The following is an 18,942-nucleotide window of genomic DNA, read 5'->3' as shown; positions in this document are numbered from 1 at the left end:
CAGGTTAACACTTGATGAATAACAGAGGAATTACCACCTCTTCCAAATCCACAGGCTTTGTAAAAGCCTTGAAGCGTTTATCCTGGGACAGGCGGTTTGTGACATCCCGCAAGAAGAGGCGGAGCTCTCTGAGGGTGTCTTCCTCTTGTGCCGCCAGTTTCCGGGCCTCCTGCTCGGCCAGCTGACGTGGCGGTGGAGGAGGAGCAATAGGAAGCACCTCCAAGGAGTGGGGTGCTTTTGGGGAAAGTCAAGAGTTTGCTTTCAATGTAAAATTCAACAATGTTCTTCACAAAAAAAATGCACCCGAGTTTGTCTCACTGAATTTCTTTTTAGAGGCAGGAGCTTTGGCAGCCTGATTTAGTATGAGGTCCTCAAAGAAATGTCTCCTCTCTCGGCTGCTGGGAGCTTGGACATGGTAAACCTCCCCATAGCCCATCTTAAACAACTCCTGAACCTGCAGAGAAAACAGTGTGAGGTGAAGAAACTTTCTTCAAGACAAAACAGTTATTTTCTCTTCATTTTTGGAAATATACCACTTGCAGATCTCCGAGTCACGCGGGTACATTTTGTGTGAGGGACCTCTCCCTGGCTACCAACTTCTCCAAGGAGGAGCTCTCCAAGTGGCTTATTTTTGGTGACCTGCCTAAACATGGTTTCACTTTCTTCATACCTCAAAACTGAGTTCAGAGTACTGTAGACTGCAGGTGGCCAGTAGCAGGATAGGAGCGAAGGCAGGGAGGGAGCCAAGTAGGCTGAGAAAAGTGGCTTTTAATGCAGGACCTACTGTCTCCCACCACTGTCCAATGTGGGGGATGTATAGGACACTGGGAGAGGTGCGCTTGGCCTCAACAAAAATCTGCAGAGCATAAGATATTGTGGCATGAACATGTGTGTAACAAATATTTCAATCAATACATCACAAATGTAAAACCAGTCACAAAATTGTTCTGAAGATTGGCTATCCCTATTCTATTTACCGGTAATGTTGTGACAGAAACCTAATGTGACCATCAGATTTCCAAAGAGAACATTTTTCAAACAAGGGATGGTAATTCAATGATTAATCCAAAAGTTCTTTTAACACACCTATACCTACTTTGAAGCAATGTTCACAAAAAATGGTGAAGCTGCATAGGGTCTTGCTTTTAACAGAGGGTTTCAAAGTACAGTGGCACATCAAGTTACAAACGTAACTGTTCCGTGTGCCTGTTTGTAACCTGAAACATTCATAAATTGAGGTAATATTGACCATCAAAATGAATGGAAATGTAATGTCCGTTCCAGCCCCTAAATTCATAATTACTGTTTTCAACCAGTGTGTTTAAAAATAAACACAATGCAATACAGAAACATGTGAAAACACACTATTGTGAAAGAATAAAACAAATGCTTATTAACTTTAAGACTACTTCCAAAATAACATTGGGAATTTCTTTAATATGTCTTTTGTAATTTGTTACCGGCCACTTGATGTGAATGCGTGGAAAGCCCAGTGACACCAAAACTGCAGAGTACCGTATTTTCCGCACTATAGTGCGCACCAAAAAGTCTTTAATTTTCTTAAAAGCTCACAGAGCGCCTTAAAATCCGGTACGTCTTGTGTATTGGTCATTACGGTAATACATCGACTCCAAGATGGCTCCTTCCTGGAGACATGCTTCCAATGTTATAACTTGCTGTTGGTTCAGTGAACTGTGTCGCTGCTTTATTAAATACGTTTGTGTTGCAGCTCCGAAAAAAAGGAGAGCTGTGGTGTTAATTTTTTAAAACAGTCTCAACAAATACAGGTACATCTTCGTGCCTTCTTCCGTTCGACTCGAGAGACGTTCAAGACCGCCTCCGAAAAACTAAACTAACGATTACTTCAATGAAACTACAAAAATTGAACATAATACATTAAAACTGAAAAGCAAGCGAGGATATCACAAAATAAATTCTATAGCCAGCCCTACAGAATTTATATTGTGATTTCATCATTTGTACTACTACTGATATCTGATCGTAGGAGTTGTGGCGCTATGATCAAGGAAATGCCATTGCGTTTTTCGGAGGCGGTCATGAACGCCTCTCGAGTTGAACGGAATAAGAGAAGGCACGGAGATGAACAAAGACTCACCTGTATTTGTTGACAAAAGGAGAGCTGTGGTTTTATTTTATTTTTTTAACAGACTTTATTAATGGTTTTCACAGTCTCAACAAATACAGGTACTGTACGACTTTGTCCGTCTCCGTGCCTTCTCTTCCGTTCCACTCGAGAGGCGTTCACGGCCGCCTCCGAAAAACGTAAATTAATTATTACTTAAATGAAACCACGAAGAAAATCAAGCGAGGAAATCACAAAATAAATTCTGTAGGGGGGATATAGAATTTATTTTGTGATTTCCTAGCTTGATTTTCTGTTTTGATGCATTATTTTCAATTTTCGTAGTATCTGTACTTTTCACTTTGATGCACGTATTTTCAAGTACAGTAATAGTTAATTTACGTTTTTCAGAGGCGGTCATGAACGCCTCTCAAATTGAACGGAAGCCTCTCGAGTTGAATGGAAGGAGCGTACCACCATCTAGTGGAGGCATTGTAGATTGCGCCTTATAATGCGAAGCGTCCAATGTATGAAATTTTTTTTTTTACAAAATAGCCATTCATTGAAGGTGCGCCTCAAAATCCAGTGCGTAAAATACGATATCTGAACAAAGTATTTTGTTTGTCTCTGTTTAATTGTAGTTGTAAATTATATCCATCCATCTATCCATTTTCCAATCCGCTGTATCCTAACAAGGGTCACGAGGGTTGCTGGAGCCTATCCCAGCTGTCTTCGGGCAGTACGCGGGGCACACCCTGAACCAGTTGCCAGCCAATCGCAGGACACACAGAGACGAACAACCATCCACGCTCAAACTCACACCTCGGGACAATTTGGAGCGTTCCATTAACTTGCCATGCATGTTTTTGGAATGTGGGAGGAAACCGAAGTCCCCGGAGAAAACCCACGCAGGCACCGGGAGAACATGCAGACTCCACACAGGAAGGCCGCAGCCAGAATCAGACTCTGGACCTCTGCACTTTTTAGCAGGAACAAATTGTCACGTAAAAGCGTTCCGCCCAACACTGATTGACATGTGCATTCGCAACAACATACTCAACTACTTTGTGAGCTGTGCGCAGCCATTATGAAACAAAGATAATACCCAAAAGAATAGTTAACTACAGCGGTACCTCTACTTATGAAATTAATATGTTCTGGAAGAAATTTCTTAACTAGAAAATGTTATAAGTAGAGACGCGTTTTCCATGTAAATGCCCTAATCCGTTCCAAGCCCACCAAAATTCTGACATGTTTTATAAAGCATAAAAATAAATCAAAATCTGTTACAAATGCCGGTACGTATTACAATTACATTATTGCACAATAAATGAGAGTTGTGCATAAAGAATAGACTGAAGAATAAAAATGGTCATTTAATTGTTAACTGCATCCTCATCGTTTTTTGCCCTCTTTAGTTCATGTTCTCTCGCAGAAGTGGTTTTTGCCTGCGTTTTATCAAGAACTCCAGTCCGACTGGTGGACACTTTTCTGGATGATTCACATGTACGTAAAACTACTGGAACACCTCATGGCCCGAGGGGTGAATGGCGAGGACGCTGCTTGGACAGATCTCTCCATCTACACACATAGGCTCATACGGTAGAGGTCCCTCTTAGCCAATGAGATGCCAGGATGATGCTATGTAATAGCCAATGGTAGAGCAGCTATATGTATGTTGCGTTCAGGAAACTCGGAGCACGAATAGCAGCCCATACTGTATTTTTACATTTCGTATCTTGAAATTTCTTTCTTAACAAGAGGCAATATTTTCCTGTTGAGGCGTTTCGTAACTTGAAACTTTCGTATGAAGAGACGTTCGTAAGTAGAGGTACCACTGTACTGCTAAATGATGGAAGGGCACAAGCAAGACCCCTAAGGATATTTAGCCTCTTGTGGATGTGAGCCCACGAGGTTTGTGTGCCTTATTGTTGAATCAATTGTCTTCATAACATTTGTCTTTCATTTATTGTTTTGTAATGCCATTTGTATTTGTATGTCTCATGTCCGTGTTCATGACCAGTTCTCATGGCTTGCCAATGATTAAACTCTGTATTTTTATGAACTTCGTGTCGTGCTTCATGCTAAAACCTGAGGGAGCTACATATGGATCAATATTCAGATTTCTTGGACATAGTATTTTGATTGCTCTTAATGTACTTTGTTACAGCTGCAGTGGTTGTGAAGGCTCTCTATAAAGCTGTATTGCATTGTATTCCTTTAGCATAGCTCTATCTAGTGCAGGGGTGGGCAAACTTTTTGGCTCGGGGCCACATGGATTTCTAAAATTTGACAGGTGGGCCAGGTCAGCACAAGATACGGTACATATAAAAAACTGCATAGGTTGACAGTCCACACCAAACATCAACAGAACAAAAGCATTAAAGTGTGAACATACTTTTTTTTTTAATGAAAACAGTGAAACAACTATTGTATATGTCCTACATGAACGTCCAAGTATGTTAACAACATACTGTACATGTGTGACAACACAAGCAACAAGTGCAACAATATATTGCCCAAAAACTGTAACAGACAGTACAGGTATATAAAAATATACAAAATATTACAAAGTTAGGACTATTTGCTACAAAATGAGACGAGTAAGAGACCTGGTGGCATTTCTTTCCTGTCACTCACTGTCTCTAACTTTACCTCGTCTCGATCACCACACATGACAGCATCGCTCAGCTGATGTCGCGCAACGAACTTTTGAAGCCAGCCTCGGGACGCTTCGAAGTCTTCGATGCTCATAGTTAGCGCTATGGAACTCGCCTCCTCTCTTATTAGCGGTCCAGTTTGCGGAAAGTTTTTAACATGATAACAATCAAACCATTCTAGGAAATGTTCATTTACTCGAGCCACAAGCAATTCACTCTGAGCATGGAAATTGCCAGAATCGGACTGAGTAAGAATCGCTTCCTTGTTTTTCAAAGTCTCGTAGATTTGAGTCTTTCCGACTCCAGGCGTCTGCTGAATGTTTCGTACTTTGTTACCTGCTTCGTTTAATCAGATACATATCACTTTCCCTTCCACGGTCATTACTCTCTCCCTCTTTCTTTGTCTTCCCCTACCTCCCTGTGCTCTGCAACTTCAAGTAACTGCGCCACCTGGTGTTGAAATGCCTGTCATTACAAGTCCAAACGAAACGAATGCAATCAAACCTTAATTGTGCACCAATCTTCGGCGGGCCGGATTAAAAAGACCAATGGGTTGGATCCGGCCCGCGGGCCGTAGTTTGACCACCTCTGATCTAGTGCATACATAGCGTAACCTCAGCCAGGGCTCGATAGAAAGCTGTATTGTGTTCCCTTAGCGTAGCTCCATCTAGTGGATGCATAGCACACCACAGCTACTATTGCAGAGGAAAACCCTTTCCTCTTTTGAAATCACCAGAAAGCTGCTATGTTTTGGAAACTGACCCTAATGACTCTTACGTCCTCTCTGATGACCATTGCCACGTTTTTAATACACATGACTCCAAGTAGAGGCACTTACAGTACTATACTGGCCATGTGACACAGTGCCTATTGTCTGCACTCTACACACAAAATTTACAAAAACCCTGTATCAGGGGTGTCAAACTCATTTTTGTCGCACGCCACATTGTAGTTACGGTTGCCCTTGGAGGGTCATTATGAATTTTGGGAAACCATATAAATGTTTAATCCCCTCCACATTTTATATACACAGCACACAACAAATTGATGAATAACTAGTTTTGAAATCAGAAGTCAAGAATTTATGACTGTTGTTGCAGATCATATATGACAATTTCAAATTTTGGTTCAGACGTTAGCATCATGGAACTTGACATGCTTGATTTGCTTTCGCGGGCCACATAAAATGATATGGCGGGCCAGATTTGGCCCCCGGGCCTTGACTTTGACACCTGTGCCCTGTATTATGCTAGTGGGACTATAGTGTACTTGTCACAATGGTAACAAGCCAAAAATTAATTGTTAGAATTCACATAAACCTAATAATGTTATTTTGGTACAGTACATTAACGTTAATCTCACTGATTTGTTGTTAATTTTACCCTGTCTTGGATCCTACCTCGGTCTTCGGCGAAGAGCAAGGTCCGTATTACAACAATTGCATGTCACGGGGGTGTTAACCTTGTGTTTTCAGTCGGAAATGCTCCCACACTTTCTCCATATTCTGCCTTTACCCCCCCCCCCCCACTCCCACCCCCACCCACCCATATTCTTTCTTTCTTCACTTTGGCCTCTTCTATCCCACGCATTGTGCCACAAAAATGCCTATTCCATTTTGCTTTTTAATGTGTTAATTTGAGGTGCAAAATGTGCATTTTAACTAGCCAACTTGCAATTCAAATTCACTTATTTCGATCCTTGCACCATGATGTGGTTGAAGGAATGCAAGAAATTAACCAAATCAGAATTATTGACATCTGTATTTTGATGTAATCATTCATGAACTCACAATGAGTGAGTGACTATTAACAGTGATATCGGACCTACCTGTGCACAAGTCTCCTCTGGTGCAGTTGCACTGGCTCCAAACAGTACTGCCATGTCTAGTGTGTACACTGTGAATTTCTCAAGAGAGTGGAGAACAGCAGGAGCAAGATGGGAGCTTTGACCTGAGCCGGGTCGACCCTCCAAAAGGAGCCTGGGACGGTAAGAGGTTGGCTGGCTCAACGCACTTCTGTGCAAAGATTGACAAAGGAAAACATGGGATCAGCCCTTTAACAGTTGATTAAATCACATTTAGATGTGTTTATTAAACCTTTCAATGCTGAGAATTTCCCTTGAGGCAGTCTTCTTTTGAGGGGTCTGTCCACTGGATCGCTCCTCATCATCACTCAACAAGAGTTCATCCTCAGACACGCAAGACTGATCTGGAAACACAGACACACAGTTCTGAAGACTGACTGAGGAAAGAGATTTGTCTTTTTAAAACGTACCATACCTTGTGTCCTCTTCCTTTTCAAGCCCTGCTCAGCATGTGGGAACACTTTGCTGACAGTGTGGAGGATCTCCTGCAGGGCGGCGCTCAGTAATGGACGAATTGCAGGCATCAGAGCCTTGGCTGGTGATACTACAGCCCTAATGATTACAACATTCAGCATCGGAATTACATTCATACATACTGTGTGTCTGTTTCTTTCTCTCTGTAAATGTGCTTAATAATTCTAGTTTTATGCTCATATTTACTCAATGTTCTATACACAAACATTTACCAATCGGCTTCACACAATCAGCATTTTTAGTGTCTATCGTTGTGAGTCAGTGAGTTAACGATCACCAATCTGATCAAAAGATGTCAATTTAAGTAACTTATTTATGTTTTTAGTCGCAAATATTTCTTTATTTAAAGATGTTAAGTGTCTATGTTTGTAAAATGTTGTACATTTGAGCATTGTGTAATCTGTGTCAATATTTAACATACAAACCAAGAAACAAAACTGGTTTCATTAGTGGCCATACCTCTGTGCAGCAGGCACCATCTTGGACATGGCGGACATGAAGTCTTTTGCTGTGATTGCGATAGAATCAACATCAAGCAACAGTTTCTGTGATGAGGAGTAAATCTGTGGATAGCGGCGCCGTAGTGCACACAGTGCCGCCTCCGAACACACCGCCTTAATGTCCGCTCCGCAATAACCTAAAAGTGAAAGACAATTGTTTTACATTGACCACAAGAGACAATTATCAAACAAAACATTCAATATTTGCTCTCAAACAAATGCTACTCCTACAGCAGGGATTTACGAAGTACAGCAAACGGGCCAATTCCAGGAATGCGACTTGTTGTTTTAGCAGCCCGTGGCATATACTGCCTAGAGGTAAGATTGGGCCACCCGAGCCCAACCCGACCCGAATTTCGGGTCGGGCCGGGCCCTAATATGTCAATCATTGCTTCGGGTTCGGGTCGGGCTTCTCTCTCGCTGACTTTTTTTAAAATAAATATACGTTTTAAATAATGTATACTAAAACGATGTGCGGATCCTAAACTAAGGAGTACTTGTTTTAAAACAAACAATTTGGATAAAACAGAGAAGGCGCTGTAATTTAGTTTCTACTTAAATACTAAACAGGAGCGCAGACGGCCAGACGCTGAGCATGCACTGTGCACGTGTCACACCAAATTAGATGTTAAATTTCGTTTAAACAAAACTATAGAGATAATTTCATATATCTTTACCTTTTATTTGATTTGAATTATTCTCTTTAAAGCCAAGAGGGCTGCTGGATTTCTCTGCGTAATTACGCAAATGCGCATCAAGATCTCTCTTTGTCTGGCCTCTTATTCTGTGTTTCAGCGTTATTTCGTTGTGCAAATGCATTTATCATGTTCATAAAAATATGTAGATTATTTTAATCTTAAGAAATCTTTCGGGGGGTTTTCTGACAAAAATGCTCACAAATGAAATATGAAATTTCGGGTTTGCTTCGGGCTCGGGCCTGCAAATCAAGTTCATTGGTCGGGCTCGGGCCGGGTCGGGCTTTAATACCCTCGGGCCCGGTCAGGTCGGGCTCGATTTTTTAGGACAGATCTTACCTCTAATACTGCCCCAAAAGTAACACCTAACGTATGTGTGGTACTTCTTAGTTTCTACACTACCTCCTGCAATTTAATGGGCATGGTATAATGTCACTGTGATAAGTATAAAGATGCAATAACAGATAGCGGCAGTGGGAAAGCATCATTAAGTCAATGAGTGATACTGTGTTATGCAACGATATTTCAGGAAATTAAGACTATAATTTTGGAATACACTATTTAATATGTGTGGACAGCACACAGCAAATGAGACTTCCAGACACATTGGTTTTAGCGAGTTTAGTAAACTAAAGTTCAGTGATATTTTTCTACAACGTCAGCACTTGCAAACATACCAACACACTTATCAGCCAACTCCTCGACGAAACTGTTCGAGAGAGGAGGTGTCCAGAGTCTGGTGTGGATCTTCAAAATGTCCCTTCTAGCCTGCCAGACAAAATGATATAATAGCATTGGTACTTGAGTATTTTTTCCAGGACTTTGGACTTTACTCAGTATTTATCAGACTATTATGTGTTCCATTTAAACACCAATATCTCTACTTTTCACTTTGATGCATGACAATGATTTAAGTACAGTATTAGGCCTGGAAGAAAACGTTGACATAAAACGCGCAATTGACAAATAAAACCCAGAAGTAGGATTGGGTGATATGTCGTAAAATGGTATGGTCTGTTAAGTTTGGAGATTTGAATATGTTCAGCAAAAAGAGGCGTGGCCGCCTCCTTTGATCACTTTCTCCCTTCCATCTCTTATTTTCTGGATATTGTTTTGCACAACGCACCTACTGGCACTATTCACTTACTGGGGGCGTGCCTTTAGCGTCCTCTTTCACGTCCTACCTTACGTCCCACTTTAACGTCCGCATGCTGTCCTCAGTTACATCTGCATTTACACCGTGTCGGCACAACATCAGTCAGTCAAGTGGACCCCCTCATCAAAGTCACACAACACCATTCACAGATTTTGGAACTCGATGCACACACAAGGCCACCCGCATTATTAGGTGCCCCATCCATTTTGGAGAAAATATAAGACTTTTATGTGCTTCTTATGGCCGTGAAAATACAGTAAGTACAGAATGACAGTACTTTTCCCATCTTTGTACAAGACCAAAAAATGTTGTCTGGCATGTGCCCAAAAGAATAGAGCATGGTTCAATTACCGTATTGGCCCGAATATAAGACGGTGTTTTTTGCATTGAAATAAGACTGAAAAAGTGGGGGTCGTCTTATGTTCGGGGTCTAAACATTATACCCATTCACGACGCTAGATGGCGCCAGATATCGTTGAAGCGAATGTTGAGCTTGACTCCCCAGGCCAAAGCGAATCCCTGCCACGAAGAAGAAAAACAAAAATAGCAGTAGCACGAAGAAAAAAAATAAAGAATAGCGGTAAGAAAGAAAAGAAAATAATAGAAGAGATCACAGAAAATGGAGAAACGTAGCGACAATCTGGAGAAAAGTGGGTCGAAGATCGGCCAGGTTAACCAGCAGCTGAGGAGAAGTTATGGTGTAAACTTCAAAATGCTTTTTCTCTCAAATATATTGTTGTATTCATTTGTTTCAGATGTAGTGTAATTATTTTCTGTATAAAAATTAATTTGGTGTTCAAAAAGTCTTTTTTCAAACTTGAGTCTTGAAAAAGGGGGTTGTTTTATAATCAGGGCCGTCTTCTATTCGGGCCAATACGGTATATTTACTAAATTCTTTGAGCTACGAATGTTTACAATGGCAAGTTGATATCTCTTAAGAATGTCAGTACCTCTCTGTCGGGAAGGCCAAAGAGGAACTCTCTGTCAAAGCGGCCCGGGCGTCTGAGAGCTGGATCAATGGAGTCCAGTCTGTTGGTGGCACCTATCACCACAATCTCTCCTCTGCCATCTAATCCATCCATGAGAGCCAGAAGAGTCGACACAATGGAACTATAGACACAAAAGTGAGAAGATTTTATAGTAATTTGATAGTAATTTTTTCCCCCACGATGGCACCCGAGTAGGCAGCCATTGGCAAGTGCTTTTTAGTTGTTATTTTTGTTTTTATCTTTTGTTTTGTCACATGGTGTTGTTACTACGTGTGAACTCTATGTGGATTGTTTTCAGGCCACGATATTCGTCAAAGGAGAAGAATCTGTGCTAGGTAGTTGCGCCTTCTCGGCAGCCCGCGTGTACCAGCCCTAATTTTGATTGGGAGGAATGTCGTCGCCATTTGACTGTCGGTGCTGGACAGCCCCGAGGCGCTTGTGTTTTTTGCGCCTGTAATGGGCATTTTTCACAGTACCGTTTTGTTCAGCGGACATGACGGCGCTGTTGGACAGTCTGCGTTGGTGCAGCTGGATGGGTGTCTTGCGCAGCGTAGCCGAGGATGAGAGAGGAGCATCTGTGCAGAGCGCGGATGCATATTTGGAACTGAGAGTCGCCGCTTGGAATTGAAATGGATTTACATGGGACAGGAGAAGTGAACCAATCTCTTCATCACAGGACGTTTTTATGGTATGTGTTGTGTTGTGTTTGCTTTATGTTAACTGTTTTGTAAAGTGCTTTGTTCCAGATGCAGCTGTTGTGAAATCGCTATATAAATCAGGATGTATTGTATTGTCTTGTAGTAATCTACTGTAAGGTAAACACAGCTTAGCTTGTAGCAGACGTGTGCACATTGCAGCATGATGTCTGATCCACTGGTGAAAAGGACACTTTGATTCGCTCCTCTTTCATCTATAACTGCTTCAGACAACAAAGTGTATGCAGGAAAGTGGTTAAGATTGAACGATTGTCTGTGTCTCGTGTTGTATTATTTTGTCATTTTTTTGTTAACTTTTCTTTTGATAGCGGCGCGGACACCCGCAGCGGCTCCTCTTGTTTTATGTTGAGAGGGAAGAAATTTCATCTGTGCTGTATGTTACACATACAGTACATTTGACAATAAAGTTTATCCAGTCCAATCCAACATCAGCTAATTCAAAGAAATAGTTGACTGCTTGTTGTATCCCCAAATCAAGAACTATGGTAAGCGTGTCTTGAAGCAGTGTGAGATGAAGATCATGTATACTGTTCCATGAGATATTGTGGGCATGCAACAGCCTAAATGACAAATACACGGTCAACATAGAGTCAGATACACCCTGTTGACAAAAGTCTTGAGAAACCTCATTTGACCAATTAAGGTGCTTTGGCTCTGAGCCTGACTTTTTTTCCATTAACCCTTTACAACCTGAGCCTTTACATCTGAACGTGTCGGCGCGAAAAGTGTCGCCGCCGACACGTGTCGCCGCTATATTTGTCGGCGCCGACATGTGTCACCGTGAAAAGTGTCACCGCCGACACGTTCTGAATAAATTGTTAACAAAGATAATTTGGACTGTTTTACACTTCCAACTTAGTGGGAACAATTTGGAAGGTCCTTTTCTAACCCGACTGTGGCCCAGCACAAAAGGTAATTTCAATAAATGCATGTTCTAATGATTTTGAGGTGGAGAAAACCTGACCTGAACCCATCAAACCCCTCAGATGAACTAGAACAGTGATGCTCGGCATCACCAAATTAAATTCTCAGATGCACTCGTCATATCAAAGAGAAATACTCACCTGTGAATCTGGTCCTGTCGACTGGACCTGACCGGAGCCAAACCATCAATTTCATCAAAGAAAATGATCGATGGCCGCATTTGGTATGCCTAGATGATGTAGAAAAAATGTATGAAAGCTTATTTAAGTGGAAAATGGTGAATGAAAATCAATCTGAGGTGAAACAAAATAAAGCAGGAGTGAGATTTTAATTGTAATGAGCAAAGCTTAAGAAAACATGAAATGTCTGAAAGAAAATGTGTCGATGCTCTTTATTCACCTGGTCAAACAGAAGGCGGAGCTGTCTCTCAGACTCTCCAACCCACTTACTGAGGCAATCAGCACCTTTCCTCATGAAGAACGACACCTTTCTTTCTCCCATACTGCATTCGTTGGCCAATGCTCGAGCTACCAGCGTTTTCCCAGTGCCCGGGGGACCGTAAAATAGGCAACCCCTGCAGGCCAAAAAAAAAAAAAAAACATGATGAGCAGAGGTTTATGATTGATCAAGCTCACGGTTTGAGGGCTCGCTGACTGGTCCCATCTTCGATCGTGAGGGGTGTAGAGGGGAAAAAAACCCAAAACTAAAACATTTGCGTGTCTGCATGTTATGAATATGATATATTTTTGTGTTGCCCCCTTAGCATACGTTCAGTCTCACTTTCACACAAAGTATTAAAAAATTAAATACAATAAAAAAAACAGGTCGCCTTTAACCTACGGTGGTGCGTGACCTGCATCAGCGGAAGTTGTTAGCGGTGAGAAGTCTGCGATCAGAGCTGGTGCGCAATATCTTTTGCTGCTGTTGTTACTCTCATTTAGAGTTTGTTTCATGGCACTGGCAATGAATGGGTATCCGGAGGGCCGAGAGAAGCGTTTTAAAACGGTACACGTGAGCTACGATAGTTAACACGCTGCAAAAGTGCATTCTATCGTCCCGCGTCAGGTCTCGATGAAGGTAGACAGTGATTTTCACAAACTCTTGCGTCTATTTTATTTTTCTGTTCCGTTCATCTTAGGGGCCGTTATGGCTGTCGCTCATCATGGCATGCGTGCATAAGTGCATGCGTATATAAGTGCATGCGTATGCGCGTGCCTGCGGTCGATTGCAGCAGTTGATCGAAAAGTAGATCTTCGCTCAAAAAGGTTGGGAACTGGCGCAGTCAATTTAGGGCATGTTAAAAATCTATTTCAGGGTAAAGTTATATCCTCAGTGCTCTGAGATATCAGTGTTAAGATGTGAATACTGTTTACCTGGGTGGCTGTATGTGGAACCTCTCAAAGACCTCTGGGTAAAGTAGAGGAAACACCACCATCTCCTTCAGGGATGCGATGTGTTTGCTCAGACCACCAATACTGTCAAAGCGCACCTGCGTAACATTTTTTTGTAAGTCCCAGAAAGCAGAAGGCCTGTCATGATTAGCACAATTTTCAAGACGATACACTTTCCCAGAAACTATCACAATAAACAACATTATTGTTTTGTTTTCCGCTGATATAGTGATGATCTTAGAGCAAAAATTATTCTAGTGCATCCTTTTTAAAATATGTTAAAAAAAAAAAAAGGCAATAAAATGACTCAGTAGACTTTACACTGATCTGATCACCTGGATCGAATTGGACGATATTTTGCATTGTGATCTCCTGCCATTCATAATTTACTGATTGATCAATGACATCATTGATCACATCCACAAAATAACAAACACAATCTTCCACTGCGGGGATGTTCCAAGCTGAAATTGTGTGAGCGAATTTATTTTTACCCTTGCCACGTGTCGTGTGAGCAGAAAGCCTTTGCGCAGGCAGGCGGAAGTTCCACTTCTGCATCCTCAACCATCCACTCACAAAGTACGATTGGTAAGTCAAAAAATTATCCACACTTTATGCTATAATGCACGCTTGTGTTTAAGTTTGACGCAGTTTTAACGGCACACAGGAATTTGTGTCATGTGATCGCGATCAGTTGACGTATTTGTTTGATCGATTGTTACCAGTGTTTCAGTCGGTAAAAATGGCCGCTCCACTAGCAGAATGTACCAGTGAAGAACCAATTTTTATGGTCAGAAGGTGTGTCTGCGGCTGAAATTCTTAATTTTTTGAGGCTTGAGGTTCTTAACACAATATGGAAACAGCGCACTCAAAAAGAAGTGTGTACAACTGGATTGAAAAGTTTAAAAGTGGCCGGACAAGCGTGGACCCCACAGAAGGAGCAGGATGTCCATCAATCTCGACCATTAACGAAAACAACAAACAAACTTAGTCCACTTTATAGTGATTTAAACATTTACATTGCTGCTCTATTTGCTTACCGTTTTGTCTATGTGCATGGGGTCAACATCGGCGAGACTTGCTCCAGTTTTCATGCGATCTTTGTGAATTCCCAGCAAGTCCTCTTTCACAATGTTAATAGGCAGACATCTGTGGAGAAAAAAAAGGCAGATTAAATTTTTTCAAACATTACCAAACATTACTCTCAATAAGGGATATTTGGCTTTCAGGTGAAATTTCAGGACGAGTTTAAAATGCATTCAAATCTTTACAAGAGAACTTAACGTGACCTTCTCTAAGCTTTTGAATACACATGTCCAACTGTTAAATGTTTCAGCACTTTTTGCACAAGTTTCTATTCTCTAAAGAGGAGCTTAACGGCAAAATTCATAATGGGAGTTTGATCCTTGAATCTACCAATTAATGTCCTGCAGGGGACGGGTGTACCTCAAATGGAATGGCCTGCACTTTCTCCAAACCTGAATCTGATTGAGAACATGTGGGTTAAACTAAGTCGCCGTGTTCTGCAACCTAGAACAGCGGAACTGGTCTGTGGGTCATTTGGTACCGGGCCGCAAGGAAAGAATAATCTTCAGTTTTATTCATTTCAGAATCTGAATTATGTTTTATTTTGAAAAATTCTGTTTCATCCATCTACAGCAAGGGTGGCCATTACATCGATCGTGACCGACCGGTAGCTCGCGGACTCGTCCCAAGTCGATCGCGATGGTTCTAAGAGTCATTAAAAACAAACAAACAAACAAACATTTGTGTGTCTCTGTGCAGATTAGTCACATATTTTTTGTGCTAAAGCACACTGCACCCTAATCATCCCATCAGACTCACTTTCACAAAAAGTTTTTAAAAATTTTAATAAAATAAAGCCCCTCACTTCTTACTTACAGTGGCGGGTGACGTGCGTCACCGGAAGTTGTTAGCGCTCAGCAGTCTCCAATTGCAGCTTGCGATCAGAGCTTTTGCGTTATAGCTTTTATTATTATTACTATTCAGTCAAAGTTCGTTTCGTGTACAATTTACCGATGGCATTTGCAAAGAATGGCAATCTGGAGGGCCGAGAGAAGCATTTTAAAACAGTACGTGTGAACTACGATATTTAACAGGCTGCAAAAGTGTGTCGCATGGCTCTGCATCAGGTCTCCCACTAAATTAGGCATTGATTTCCTCACTAAGGTAGGCATTGATTTCCTCTTAACAAATTCATAAACTCTTGTGTCTACTTTATTTTTCTATTTCATCCAACTTAGAGGCCGTTATGGCTGTTGCTCATCATGGCATGAGTGTGTTAAGTGTGTGCAAGCACGGTAAGTCGATCGCGGGAGTGTGGTAGATCGAAAAGTAGATCTTTGGTCCAAAACGTTTGGGCACCCCTGGTCTACAGTATGTCACTCTTGACACAGGTCAAAGCGCGCTTCTCGGTCACGCGATAGGTTACCGCCAAAATTAAACCCAGGAGCTATCAAAATGAGTAAAAAACAAATGTCTTTGGAAAGTTTCTTTGGGAAGGGAAAAAGGCCCAGCCAGGAGACAGAAGAGGAGCCTACGACTTTCAAGAAAAAGAAGGCTACTTTTAATACAGTATCAGGAGTACGACTTAAAATAAGGATTTCTCAAGGGGAGAATCCCACGCACCGAGCTCACTCTGTATAATATGCGTTGATGTTGAGTCAAAATTTTCATGCACTTTGTATTTGTGGTGTATCTTATTTTGAAGGCACATTTAAATGTTACCGTAGCGACCAGATAGAACGTTCCTCATGTCATGATTCGCATTTATTATTATGTTTAGAAAATACCACAATTTTCATGCAGGTCATATCATATTATTTTGCTGTATTTATCCATCACACCTTAAAGGCCGGTCCGTGGGGCAAAAAAGTTTGTGGACCGCTGCCCTAGAACCTCAATGACTTGAGGCCTGCCCTTCTAGAAGAGTGGGATGCCATGCCTCAGCAGATAAGTCAACTTGTGAACAGCATGAGATGTCATTGTCAAGCTGTAATCGATGCTCAAGGGCACATGACGCGTTATTGATACGTTGACATTTTTTGTTGTGGTGTACCCACCATTGTTAAATGTTGTTTCAATAAATTGGTTGAGATGAGGTAATCACCAGTGCATCCTTTTATTTTCTACACCCTGTCCTACTTTCATGATATAATACTAATGTAGTGTGATCTTTTTTCATTTTCAATATCCCTTACTTTTTGTTCATAGTGCAACAGATTCTGATTGCAATCACAATATGCTTTGCTAATCAAAGAACAGGAAGAGCAAACACTTAAAGATGAGTTAAACAATCTGACTCTTGTGGGGGTAAAAAATGTCCATTGAGCATTTGCGTTTGTGCTGAGCCCCAGCTCTCACCTGGTGACTGACCTGCTCCTGCTCTTACTTTTGCTTTTACGCCTCCTCGTTTGAAAAGTCTCATCTTCCGAAGTGGATGTGGAGTCACTACTGTGGAGGGCATGTCTCCTCCTGTCAGGAGACATGAGGAAAAACAGGACGTCAAATCAACCCTGCAGTGATTACCATTATGATACAATATTTTATGCAGTATATGGATTTTTGAAAGTCATTAAATAGCAGTCAGATTAAAAGGATGCAGGCATACATCTTACGTGATTTTGAAATACAAATGATCATTAATGAGGTTTTCAACAAATACTAGCATGTTTTACTGTGGCAGTGTATTTTGCTAACCAACAGACAAGCAGGAGTAATCTTACCTCTCAGTATTATTGCTGATGGTGGAAGAGAATGGGAGAAGAAAAAGAATTGTGGGAATTTAACATGCATTGCTGAGACTAGTAGAGAGAGCAGTATTAGAAATTTGGTGAAGCAAAAGATTGACATGTTGACAGGACAAGAGGACAGTAGCAGTCAAACACCTAGTGTTGACACAATAGTTCTTAACAGAATGAACATTAATGAGAATTAAGACCTAGTCTGGCGGCCTTATTTGTGTGAGCTCTCGTCCTACTGACCTGGTGGTCCTCCTGTTGTAGGGATTCTGAGGGGTTGTGGAGTCAAAGGTGAATCTGCGTCTGGTGGAGGATGAATGGTCCTTAAAGTACATGCTGCGTTTCCTGGACACTCTGGTCTCTCTTGTTTCTCTGGGCTCTGGCATATTGACAAAATAAAGAAAACATTTTGAACCTTTAACATGTTAGTTCACAAAGCTTAATTATATGAAAAGGTCATGTAAAAAAGAAGTTACCATCTTGTGGTGCCTGGTAGAGAACTACACTTTTTCGCTGTCTAAATTCATAACGCTTCTGGGTGTCTTCATCAACAGCATCCTCATCATCTTCAATGTCATCCTCAATGTCCTCCTCATCATCATCTTCATCGTCGTCATCCTCATCGTCATCTTCATCCTCTTCATCGTGATCATCTTCATCCCCGATGTGAAAATAAACAAACAAGGTTTAGGGGTGGTTATTTCAGATGTTCTTAGAACAGAAATGAATAGACTCATTCATTTAAGCCACACTGTTGTGTTTCCCAATCATAAATTTACCAGTAGCGGGCCTTCAAAATTAATTTTAGCCACAACTATAAGATTTTTGTGCGGCCTGTCAATAAGTCACTGTTGTATTAAGTTTGATTGCTGCACGGAAAGCCGCTCTGTTTCTTGTGTGGGTCTTGTGTGAATCTGTGAATCAATGCCAGTATCGAGTTCCTGAATTGGTGAAGTATCAAGCGTATTCGTGTTAAGTCTGGGAATCGATATTGGTATCAGCTCAAATATCATTTATTAACACTACAATTGAATAAAATAATTGTTTTAAGTACGGTATGTTTTACTATGTACCACTCAGACTTGGACACCCCATAGTATCGCTGGTGTTGGGCGGAATCCTTGTACCGCCAAAACTGGCATGTCTCTTTAACCCAGGGGTGTCAAACTCATTTTTGTCGCGAGCCTGATTTTAGTTACAATTTCCATTGGAGGGCCATTATGACTGCAACCATGTAAAGAAGTCAAGAATAATGGTTTATTCACTTACTGTTTAAGTTACTGTAATGAGGGGTTTGGACACAAGAAAAAGCTTTCAGTATCACTCTTATTGAGAATTTGAAAGTTTGGTAGAGATTTTAGCAAGCAAAAGTCGACATCTTTCATTTGCTTTGGCGGGCCACACAAAATGATGTGGTGGGCCAGATCTGGCCCCCGGGCCTTGAGTTTGACACCTGTGCTTTAACCATTAACACAGGGGTGCCCATTACGTGGATCCTGATCTACCGGTAGATCTAAGACAGGTCCCAAGTAGATCCGAGGAGTGTCGAGGAGAAAAAAAACAAACAACCATTTGTGTGTTTTTGTACATGTTAGTAATATATTTTTTTGTGTTAATGTACGCTGCACCCTAATCATCCTATCAGTCCCATTTTCACAAAAAAATATTTAAAAAATAAAATAAAGCAGATAAATCTTGAATTTACAGTGGTGCGTGATTACGTCACCCGA

General features: G+C 41.3%; 1 protein-coding gene across 2 annotated transcripts in view; it reads right to left on the bottom strand.

The window, feature by feature from the left end:
* atad2 (ATPase family AAA domain containing 2) overlaps positions 1–18,942 on the bottom strand; it is a 28,676-nt gene that overhangs the window by 2,352 nt on the left and 7,382 nt on the right. Inside the window, exons 7-23 of one of the 2 annotated variants that reach the window (XM_086114328.1) lie at positions 17,689–17,865; positions 17,456–17,591; positions 17,198–17,212; positions 16,836–16,946; positions 14,492–14,600; positions 13,434–13,549; positions 12,460–12,634; positions 12,201–12,289; positions 10,382–10,541; positions 8,953–9,043; positions 7,540–7,717; positions 7,022–7,158; positions 6,839–6,950; positions 6,571–6,757; positions 671–856; positions 319–454; positions 38–234 (exon numbers count right to left, since the gene is read on the bottom strand). In XM_086114328.1, coding sequence (XP_085970454.1) covers positions 38–234; positions 319–454; positions 671–856; positions 6,571–6,757; positions 6,839–6,950; positions 7,022–7,158; positions 7,540–7,717; positions 8,953–9,043; positions 10,382–10,541; positions 12,201–12,289; positions 12,460–12,634; positions 13,434–13,549; positions 14,492–14,600; positions 16,836–16,946; positions 17,198–17,212; positions 17,456–17,591; positions 17,689–17,865 — 2,312 coding nt within the window. The remainder of the gene's footprint in view (positions 1–37; positions 235–318; positions 455–670; positions 857–6,570; positions 6,758–6,838; positions 6,951–7,021; positions 7,159–7,539; positions 7,718–8,952; positions 9,044–10,381; positions 10,542–12,200; positions 12,290–12,459; positions 12,635–13,433; positions 13,550–14,491; positions 14,601–16,835; positions 16,947–17,197; positions 17,213–17,455; positions 17,592–17,688; positions 17,866–18,942) is intronic. The other variant, XM_086114329.1, reaches the window with a different exon arrangement.

The sequence above is a fragment of the Hippocampus guttulatus genome, chromosome 6, assembly GCF_054856545.1.
Source record: "Hippocampus guttulatus isolate MCC_2025c chromosome 6, RoL_Hgut_1.0, whole genome shotgun sequence".
Taxonomy (NCBI): domain Eukaryota; kingdom Metazoa; phylum Chordata; class Actinopteri; order Syngnathiformes; family Syngnathidae; genus Hippocampus; species Hippocampus guttulatus.
The sequence above is the reverse complement of the archived record's forward strand: the minus strand, read 5'-3'. Positions and strand labels throughout refer to the sequence as shown.